The sequence below is a fragment of the Daphnia pulicaria genome, chromosome 1 (assembly GCF_021234035.1).
Source record: "Daphnia pulicaria isolate SC F1-1A chromosome 1, SC_F0-13Bv2, whole genome shotgun sequence".
NCBI classification, from domain to species: Eukaryota; Metazoa; Arthropoda; class Branchiopoda; order Diplostraca; family Daphniidae; genus Daphnia; species Daphnia pulicaria.
The window spans coordinates 15,362,060-15,372,881 of NC_060913.1; the positions used below are offsets into that span (position 1 = coordinate 15,362,060).

A 10,822-nucleotide genomic window follows, 5' to 3' on the forward strand; every position below is an offset into this window, starting at 1 on the left:
AAGTACTTCCGTGTTCACATTTTTTTAAATTTGTATTTATTTCGTATCGAGCAATGCTAATTAGTTTAGATACTCTTATTCTACTTGTTTTTAGTTACATTGTTCAATCAATGTCGAGCAATTAATACTTAGGGCATAATTATAAAAAGAACAATAAAAGACCGAATAGATGGAAAATTATGAATAGTCCACCTGCAGACGGGCCCCCTGCAGACGACGCGTTTTTGAAAGTGTGTTCAACTGTTCCAGTGTGTAGTCGTTGAATCCGTCGTTTGTTAAGATTTGAATCACAAAGAAAACCATATGATAAGTAAAGTTTTTTCTGAGTTCTGAACACGAAATATACACGATCAATCTCTTCTAGAAATGGAAAAGAGCAAGTATGTGATATTACGTTTGTATCTTTATGCTTAATGCTTACTCATTTCCCGGTTCTCTCTTAGGCACATGAAAACGTTATGGTCTATTTTGTCTGGTACCAACCAACCTTCATCACTTGATGTTGTTGGCCCATTTGTTGAAGGTGCTAAAGACTGGCTCATTTCTGGGTTGCAACACTTCAGGGCGAGAGGTGAAGATTCTAGTCTCGCCACCAATACGTTTTCCACTGTTCTTGGCCAAGCCATTCAATTGAAAGCAGAAGATACATCTGAATTACTAGACAGCTACAGAAAAAATGAGTATCGTGGAACTGCAGACCAGTTTGAAAGTCTCTTAAAAAACAAGCATATTCATCCTGGACTTTTAGCTGAACTCTGTCAGTTTTATCAGAAAGAAAGGCTCTACCTTCTGCATTGCATAGAGTTTCTTATAAAAAAAGCTCACAACACACATCCATACTCCAACATTATTGAAGGGTTTCTAGAAGCTTACAACAGTAAAGGTGAATTGAAGAAATCTCTCCTGACTCAACTGAAGATGCTCAGTAAAAGCAATCCTCCTCAGCAGTCTGGACTTGTCACACCAGCAATGATTAAATTGTGGTGGAGTTCACATTCACAAGAAATTCTTTTAGTCCTCCAGTGCTTGATGCACTATTCAGAGATTCACAGCCTAGATGCCGAAGACTTTTTAGAAATCCTGTCAACTTGTGGCAAACTCTCTTGTGATATGGAAGAAAGTTTTCATAGTGTTTGGCACATGCAAGCTACACTTTTGGTGAAAGTTGTTCAGTCGAAAGATAAGTAAGTTCCATTTTACTCAGTAAATATATTTTGCCTCATTTTGACTTTTCTTCAGTTTTCAAGCTTTCAGACCGAAGAATACAGCAATTGAAGAGGAATTGGAAAGAATATCTAATATTGCAGAGTACTCTCCACTGCTCCTTGCTTGGATGCTAAATCATTATACGTCGGAAACCCCTATCAGTGGGTCTAAATTTCAGCAGTTTGGCGAAAAAGCAATTGAGCAGAGGGCGTTAAAAATAATTGCTGATATCGGAAACGACACCATTTTCCAGGTATAATTCTCCGTCGATCTATCAGTGTGAATCTTTTTTAAATTTGTTTAAAATCTTCCAGGGCGAATCCACTCTACGTGAGGCAGTTTGTCGAACTTTGAACAATCTCCTTGCAGTATTAGTCAGTAGTTTCGACACGGAAAGGCTGGCTAGCCAAGCGGATTTGCGTTCAGCAACCTGTAGTGTACTTCGTGGAAGTTCTCGTGCTGCCGAAAATTTCTGGACACCCGATCAAGGACTAAATTTTGTTTGGAGCGAAACAGTGAGCCAGTTCCCTTTAGAAATGGTTGCTTTGTTGGAACTTTCCAAAGCCGCCGCTCATTATTCAAACGAGAATAAAATCAAGGTTTGACTTTATTTACCAAATTAAATAAAAAATTACTTATTTTTAAATGACATCAATTATTCATTTGTAGATTTGTCGAGAGATCCAAGAGCTTCCCAATTTTATGGAACCGATTGAAAACATACCCGATTCATCGTTAAAATGGACTACTGCAGGTGTAGTCGTCTTGCTCCAAACGCATTACCCTTACAAAAATGTTGGATGCAAAGAAGTGCTATTACCACGCTGAGCAATGGGCAGTGTCGATGGCAAATACATCCGCTGGCAAGTGAAGGTCAACTTCTACGAAGTTGCCCTTACTGAAATTCAGATGCTGCTCCAACAGGTGAATCGAGAAACATTTTTTTATCTTGCGAGGAAAAATGACACATGCTGAAGTAACTAAATTTTTCAATCGAAGGCATCTTTCGGGTTGTCGGCCGTTAAATTTGACACGATAACACGAGTTCAACAAGTTTTGAGCTTCTTGGAGCTGTTTTCCTCAGCTGGATAATCTGGCACCAATATACGCTAGCAAGTTCAGACAACTCATCCTCTCGTTAGTCGAACGTTTTGGTCCACTCTCCATTGCCACCCACGAGCTGTTGGCCAATTCCCTTAAATGCCTCGCCGCCGCTGTTAAAAAATCAAACGCTTCGGATGTGGCGGGGAAATTATTCAGCACTTCCGTACTTCCTTCAGTTGACCGTCAGTTGCCATCCGTTGTTACCGGCAGTGAAATCTTGCCTGGCGTGATTGGCACCGTATTGGCCGGAGTTGAGTGTTCCCAAGGATATTACCCTTTGACTGCCGCCTTCGTGAAATTAACCTCGGCTTTCATCCAGGTAAAATTCTGCAGTCATTATCATTTTAATTCAACCGAATTAATTTTTATTACCATTGTAGGCGGATTTGACAGATGAGAGAGTTGCTGTGCCTTGCAATTTGTTCATTCTCCGAGAAGTTCTACCATTCTTGCTGACTAGACAATATGTCAGTTTAGGACAACGAGACTTGATGATTGGCATCTCACTCAACTGGCTCCATCTCCTCTTGCAAACGGATTCGTCGAATCAGGTGCGCCAGATGTGCGCCCACATCTTGCTGGATTCACCGAGAGGAGAGGCGGAAAGCGTTGTGACGATAGCGGCGTTTGGTTCAGCGCTGGCCGAAATGCAGTTGATTAAGCAAACGGATTGGGAAGACCGTGAAGGACACGGACAGGTACTACTACGCCACATTCGCCTGTCACTCTCCATTCTCAACGTGCTACTCAACGATCGTGAAGCCGCTGGAAGGATGTCGCCTTTAGAGACCCTACTATCTAGCCCAAGTAGCGCTGGACAACACTTTACCACCGTATTAGCTCATTACATCTTTTACCGCTTTGACCTGCGATTGGCCACACTAGCACTGAAAGTGTTAAAATCATGCGCTAATCGCTGGAAAAACGTCTCTTTGCTGGCCTGCCTTGGGCATGATGCCTCCCTCATACGCAATACTTGGCTGGATTCCCTCGAATCGAATTTGGAAGATGCCGGACTAATACGCAACATTCTCCGCTTGATGACCGACTCTGTTGCCTCCCAACCAGGATTGATGCATATGTTGGTCAACGGGGATGACCGGTGCTTTAGAGCCGTCACTCGCCTTTTGTTGGAGTCGAAGGAATTAGAAGCTTTAGAACTTGTACACCAATTCTGGTTTCAGCGATGCTCCCCGGCTATCGAGTACTTCAAGGAACAACCGAATTTCTGGCCACAACTTTGTCTACCCCTCCTTACTTCCGATAAGGATCCGGAATTGAAGCGGATAGCCCTTCTTTTCCAAATTTTGGCTATTGAACTCTACAACACGTGTGGAAAGAAAGTTAATGCTGAATTGCAGACGGTCCTCAATCAACTGCCCTCCCATTTGACAGATTGGTCTGATTTGGTGCTTAACAGTTTACCTTCGTCTTCATCACCTGCCGGAAAAGATAAAACGAGCTTGGATTTTCTCTTATCTGGATGGTCGGACTTTCTAGTAATGCTTGCCCATTACGGCCCAGCAACCGAAGTTGGTACTCGTGCCAAAATCTCCACTGATGTACTCGAGTCCCTTACTGGACGGGCCGAGAGCGGCCACCATTCTCCCCTGTTAGGTAAATTAGCCGAATTGAACTGGATGCTGCAGTTAGTTGAGAAGAAAAGCAACAGTCAAATGCTATCTGGACTTGGCCGACTGTTGGTCGTTGTAGCTGAAAAAGAATTAACCTCGTTTCCAGCTCGATTTCAAGTGGCCGTTTTGACGAGTGCCGTCTCCGCCTTACGTTTGCGAAGTGAAACCGATACCGACAAAGAATTATCTACGTGGATGCGCTGTGTCTCTTTGTGTTCAATCATGTCTTATTCAACTACCCAAGTTGTTGCTTACCGAAATCAACAATCCCAATTCCAGAGCTACCTGTATTACAGCCTTGTGCCTATCTCTGTTAACCGAATTGCTCCCGGCTGCCCAAGACTTGTCCGCCATGCAAGAGACGTTTCTGCTCCAGTCGTTAATATCTACCATCCAGTTTTGCATACATCATCGACGGGGCTGGGAAGTGGCCGAAACTGCTTTGGCAGTCCTTCTCGACGGGGCTAGAACAGACACTGGCAGTGCAGTCTTGACACAGCTTCAACTGGATCAAACTCTTTGGCTGCCGTTAGAAGCCATTTACGAAGCTCAACCTACCGTGTACCGATTAGGATTGCAATTGTGCACCACTGTGTTAGGTCGACAACGGCATTTTTTTCTTGAGCAAGCGCTGACATTGGCTGGTGTCCACCAACAGCCCATCACAAACATACTACTAAAACTTCGCCATCAGAGTAAAGACGATCTTCTCCTCGCCATCGATGTCATGGCGCTACTTCGACAGTTGTCTGTTTTCCAGCAAACTTGGCGGTTGCAGCATTCCGGTTCCATGCAGGGAGTTTTACAAGCTGCTTCTTCAGCTGTTTACTATGGCATCGCCCACTTAATCCGAGCTGGATCCCTCAGTCCTATAATGGGCACTAGTTTTGTCGATGTACGTATTTTCATAATTCTTTTCATCCAAATGATTATTTTAATGATTCATTTTTCTAGGGGAAAGACAGTGAAGCAACTCAACCTTCTCCTGCTGTCATGGAATTGCAATCCCAACTCTTGGAATTAGTTTCTCAAGGATTGGCCATGCTCAACTGCTACAATCCCCCACTTGCTGCCCTTTTGACAGAAGACGGGTAAAATAATAGAATAACTCTAACAAGAAATTATTTATTGATTTGATTTATATTGCTCAATAGGATCGACGTAGCGAAATGGGAACGACATTTAAGTCCTAGCTTCAGCACGCCATCGTTGGATCATCTTGAGGCTTCTCCCTCACTGAGCTTTGGCACCCTAAATGCTGTTGCTTCTCATACCTTAAGGATACTATCCAAACCGGATCAACAGCCGAATCAGCGAAATCATTTAACTATGGTTCTGGAACAGTCGTTGTCACTCCTCCTATCACAAGCTCTGTTGTACATCCTGGACCCACGACTCTGCGCTCAAGAAAAACAATTACTTAAACGAGAGCTTGGTGCCGAGCTGGGCAGTTTTGTTGAATCTATAAGAAGGCAAGCGCAAAGAGGTCCCTTTCTCCCTTCCCCAGCTGTCGCCTCTACCACCCCTCGACCAGTTTCGTCAACGGTTCATCAGAGTTTTCTTAAACTAGTTGGGCATATCGTTCAGCGAATCTTTAAATAATTTGCACTAATAATGAATAAGCCATCAACTCATCAATGTATTTAAAGCACGATTATTAAACTTTTGAAGTTTCGGGTACAATATGAGGACATTTAATAAAATTATCTTATTCAAGTGCTAAGAATCAACCTACACAATTTGGCATTCAGTATGTGGTCCAATAACATGGCAGTTTTTATGAACAAGTTTCAAATTCTTTTTTGAGAAGAGGAGGTCAAAATATTTTAAATGGTCAAATTCATTATTGCAACGTATTTTTAAACAGAGATCGGATAAAATTTTGGCAGTGACTGACAGTTTCACTTCACTAGAATCACTACTCGATTATTTCGTTTTTTGCGAGTTTCTGACATTTTGTGCTGAAAATGTTAGTTGTAAGTTTTTTGAATTTGTAGTTAATTTTAATGCAGGCATGTAAAATTTTCAATGTAAACGTCTTTTTCAGACAAATTTTAGTTGAATTTACATTGTTTATCTATTGGTTTTGTTTTTCATTTTTTGAGAAGCTTCTAAAAAATTTCCCAAGTCTTTTTATTAAACAGTTAATGAAAAATTTTTTTTATAGATATAAAGGATTGGATTAAGGAACGAACCGTGATCCTTTAACTACTCTTTAATAGCCTTGAGATTGATCTGATTTGTGATCAAGTTCACGAATTGGTCTTATATTGTCCATTTGGAATTGTTCACCAAAGGTCAGTAACATTCTGATGAAAGCAAATACTTTGCTTCATCCTGTGCTTCATAATAACTTCAATGAAATCAATGAAAGATGATTGCTTTTCTTTCAAATACTATAAGTGATTATCATTTTACGTGAAGTTGTAGCGAATTGCAAGCCAGTCGATGATGTCGATTTGCATCCGGGCCGTCCGTGGCATGTACTCTTTCAGTCTGGAATCGTTGAACCGGTACTGAACCAAATCTGACATATCTGTGTTTTGCAAAATTAATCATTAATTATAGAAAACCAAAGATATGCGCACTCGTGTTTTTCATTGGACGTATTGGAACAAACTACTCAAACTAGATAATCCACTGTATATCTTAAAATGAATCCATACGATAAGAAAGAAATGGGGAAAAGAGTCATTTCATTTTGAAATCATTTTTTCATAAAGAAGCTGCTGCGCCATTGCCCGCGACCATGAACGCCGTCTAGACTTACCCGAGGTTATATTTAATAATAAGCACGTATAATAAGCACGTACATTTTTATTTTATTTCGATAATTGTATGTAACGCCGTGTTATTGGCTATTGGAAATCTGCTGTCCCCCAAGAAATAAAAACAAATTTTAACTGCCAACGAAAATCCGATGTGTTTAGCGTTAACATATGAGTAACGTTGCCAAAAAACAAACAAGAAAGCAGTAGTCATGCAATTATTGTCGAATGATTGACAACTTAACGACTGTGAGTTGCGTGTTTTGTCTGACACGAATATCAAACGGGACTATGTCGCCAAACTTGCTGCCACTTAGCACAAGTAAATTACCGTGTAGGGGCTAATGCGCTCAAATGAGGCATCCACTTATCGTAATTTCTTTGATAATTTCTTTGATACCCTGTTTCTCATAGGTTAGAGAACGTGTACAAGCCCCCGTCGGCATTTATTATAAAAGACAAGGAATCAGGCTGTTTGTCTCACAATATTGCTTCGCTTCGTTGTCCTAGTAGCTACATCTGTAAGTTTTCACGGAAAGCAGTAGTAAATCACTATACCTGACATGATTGCTGGACTTGCTGGTCTCTCTTTAATTTTGAATTTTTCAATTGTTGTTCTTTTCAATCTATGGATTCAAGGTAATTTTTTGGTTTGTTTAAACAGTCTTGTATTCATATTTTCAAATGATTTCAGCAGCGTAACCTATATAGCCAGCAGTAAATAGCGCGTTTTCTTGTCGTATATACTAGGTTTATACAAAATTATTTTAACGAGTTTACATTTGAAATTTTCACGTTTCAGGCTCACATGCAGTCATGGATTTCGAGACACATTTAGATTTAGTGTTTGGGAAACATTTCAGGATTGGTACGACAGAGGTCTTAATATTCGATTAGAGGACTAATAAGTAATAATACTGAAATTGATTTTCTGTATTATGCTCAAATTGATTTCTAAATTTGAAGATTCCGCCCTACATCACAATAAAACATAATGAAAATGGTACAGTTAATGAAGTTGACGGATTTGTTCATCAAATCGTTTTATTTCTGGCGGGTAAATTTAAGTTTACGTAAGTGTGTGCGTTGAATTAAACTCTCCGGGGTGTTTAGGACTACAAATAGCCTAACTAATAATCGATTAATGGGTCCACTCAGGTTTGAGTATATCGAGTCTTCTAGCGACAATACCGGCTTTTGTATTAACAATGCCTGCAACGGTCTGATCGGAATGATAATGAGAGGCGTACATATTATATAATATGATTTTACTCATCAATTCTGAAAATTGCTGATGGCGATCCTGATTTTCTTTTAGGAAATCGACTTTATAGCTACTGGGTTGGGTGTGACATTGTCACGTTCCCATGCGATTGATTTCACTTTTCCCTTTGAAAACGAACCCATCAACTTGCTTATTCCCTATCCGAAAAAGGACAGCACTTTAGCTAGTATTCTTGCTCCCTTTGAATACAAGGTCAGCTAACTATAATCTCAAAAATGAGAAAAATCATTAATGTCTTCCTGTTTTGCATTACAGGTGTGGATATTGATTGCCGTCAGTCTAATAGTCAGTGCGTACATGTTGTCTTGGTCCGGATACATTAAGGCTCGTTGGTTTACTCCCTCCAACCAATTTGATGGAAGGCGTGAAATGGCTCGAAGAAGGGGAAGAATTTCCGACAATTTGATGTTTCTATTGAGCGTCTTGGTTAACCGTAAGCTTCCCTTTGCTATCGCCTGAATATTATACTGCAAGTTTTATTTTCACGTTTTTTTAAATTATACCTGGTCACCATAGCTGGATATCAAGTGCCCCCTGGATTTGGTGTAGCTTTTCGTATTTTAGTTGCTGGTTGGTGCCTCAGTGCCATCGTCCTTTCCAACTCATATAACCAAAGTAATAACATAAAAGCTTTTTTTTAAATATAATTTCGTAAAATAATTTTATAATAGACTGACTCCGGTTTATTTTATAGGCATTAAATCGTTCTTAATGACTCCAAAATATAAATCTGTAGTAAGCTCTCTGGATGATCTTACGGCAAGTTCGGAATATGCTTTCGTGGTTAAAAAGTACAGCAGCATCTGGGCTAACATGATCGTAAGAAATTGAATTATACGCTGTTCTTATAAAATTCGAGAACGAATCGAAATTCATTAAAGAATCAAAATGCATCCAACCAGGAAGCAAATAAAGGTCCCTTTGCTAAGATTGGCAACATTTTACGAAAGAATCCGGAAAATTCGTTAGAGACGCTAGACGACATAACAGATTTGGTGATGAATCAAAAAAAGGTTTTAGGCCAGGTAACATTCTTTTTTAATTCAATTAAATTGTTTCGTAACCGCACAGCAATTTATTTAGCTTGTGCTTAATCCGAACTTTTGTTATACAGTTCAAATCATCTAATCTGGTACTGATCCGAGAAGATATGAAAACAAATGGAAAGTGTCGGTTGTATATGGCAGAAAAATCATTCGACGAGCTTACCATCAGTTTCGGAATTCCAAAAAATAGTCATGTCTTGAATCATTTCTTAAGTCACGAGTAAGTATATTAGGGCGATCGCACTCATAAAGGGGAACGATTATTTATTTTTTGTTCGATTTCCAATAAGAATCGTGTGGCTAAAGCAATCGGGAATGTTAGATTATTTGGAACATTTCTACTGGCCACAGAAAAACCGCTGCTCAGCTCCGATTTCGACGAAACCATCATCGAAAAACGAGAAGTTGACATTCGATTACCTTTCTGGCGCCTTTCTGTTGCTTGGCGTCGGACTGATAATGTCCATTGTCGCTTTTCTTATCGAATTATTTACTCATCATTGCTGCTGTCGTCAGAGGAATAATAAGCGCCCTTTTTCTGGCATAGAGGCTTTAACTGATGAATAGTTAAGTTATGCTGACCATCAGCACACGAACTTAAATTCTAAAGTTTATTTCACAGTGAATATTGATGAGAAGCGCACGTATAGGTAGTTGGAATAGATAACAGGCAAATTTAATAAAACAATAACTAAATAAATCATTGCAAATAATAATAAATGTTCTGGACACTCAAAAAATTATTTGCTTCGATAGAACTGATGATGACCAATTTTAATGACACGCATAACGTTGTTGGTCCAAGGAGGGAAGCCCTCTTTGTCGGGATTGTTATAATGATCACATCCGCTCGTCGGGTCTTGGCTTAAATAAACAGAAGGTAGCGGAAGGTAGCCAAGCATCAATGCGTCTAAAGGCAGCCCGGCTCATTCCGGATGCCCTCGTCAATGAGATGACGTCTATCGGGATTCCAACACTCAAACTGAGCGGGATGGAGACAAACGCCAGCGAGCGTCTTACCTCCCCAATATCCACGGTTTTGATCAGCACGGTTCTTATTAAATTACAACCCAAGCGACTGCCCGCTGTCCAAGTTCCGGTTCACCCCTAGGTTGGGCAAAGACGGTCTTATGCAAGATTTGGTAGTCCCATGAATCTTTGTTACCGCTTTGTTAAGAACGAGACCAGACGTTGTCGTCATATTTAAAACACCGACGAAAAACAACATTAATTGAAATTTAGTATGTACAAGTGTGTATTAACAGTCGGTACATAATATTTATTAATTTGAATGATATATAATTGTCGCAGTCGCTTTTCGGTTGACGCGGAATACCATTTGGCGCTTTTTTCAAATAGCAAAATCCTCGTCCCTATATTATCAGCAGGGTGATTTGACTGATTTTTGTGACCGGACATTCACCAGTAGTGGGAATCTGAATAAACATCCGAAACATCGATAAACATCGTGGCATAGCCCTACACTCGGGAGAGAAAACCTTTGAGTGCAAATTTTGCTCCATCAAGAAATTTATAGCCTACCCAGCAGTCTTCGAATTCGTCCAAGCCTCGAGCTATTGATTTAAGACAAGAAGCGATGGTAGGCGAGAATGGATGGACAACCTGGAGATCAACTTATTAGCGCTGTTTCTGATGTAGCTAGAAAAGGTCAAGGCGCTAATAGGCCTACAGCTCAAAGTTTTAAAATCAGTAATGAGAACCGATGACAAGTTTTTAAGTTGAGTTGATTCCCTTAATAATTATTATTTGTTTGTCTTT

General features: G+C 40.1%; 3 protein-coding genes across 3 annotated transcripts; all 3 read left to right on the forward strand.

Moving 5' to 3' along the window:
• The first annotated feature begins 276 nt into the window (after positions 1 to 276).
• Positions 277 to 5,660, forward strand: LOC124326656 (nucleoporin Nup188-like). The gene is made up of 9 exons (XM_046785581.1): positions 277 to 380; positions 444 to 1,184; positions 1,240 to 1,459; positions 1,521 to 1,805; positions 1,876 to 2,130; positions 2,206 to 2,629; positions 2,691 to 4,839; positions 4,899 to 5,035; positions 5,099 to 5,660. Exons 1-5 carry the CDS (start codon positions 367 to 369, stop codon positions 2,032 to 2,034), a joined length of 1,419 nt encoding a protein of 472 aa, XP_046641537.1. The 5' UTR covers positions 277 to 366; the 3' UTR covers positions 2,035 to 2,130; positions 2,206 to 2,629; positions 2,691 to 4,839; positions 4,899 to 5,035; positions 5,099 to 5,660.
• Positions 2,038 to 5,546, forward strand: LOC124340223 (nucleoporin NUP188-like). Its single transcript, XM_046792940.1, has 6 exons — positions 2,038 to 2,130; positions 2,291 to 2,629; positions 2,691 to 4,168; positions 4,224 to 4,839; positions 4,899 to 5,035; positions 5,099 to 5,546. Exons 1-6 carry the CDS (start codon positions 2,038 to 2,040, stop codon positions 5,544 to 5,546), a joined length of 3,111 nt encoding a protein of 1,036 aa, XP_046648896.1.
• A 3,049-nt stretch (positions 5,661 to 8,709) lies between the features above and the next one.
• Positions 8,710 to 9,682, forward strand: LOC124342478. The gene is made up of 4 exons (XM_046795470.1): positions 8,710 to 8,816; positions 8,900 to 9,022; positions 9,112 to 9,263; positions 9,334 to 9,682. The coding sequence occupies exons 1-4, from the start codon at positions 8,811 to 8,813 to the stop codon at positions 9,608 to 9,610; spliced, it is 558 nt and encodes a 185-aa protein (XP_046651426.1). The 5' UTR covers positions 8,710 to 8,810; the 3' UTR covers positions 9,611 to 9,682.
• Positions 9,683 to 10,822: the final 1,140 nt, after the last annotated feature.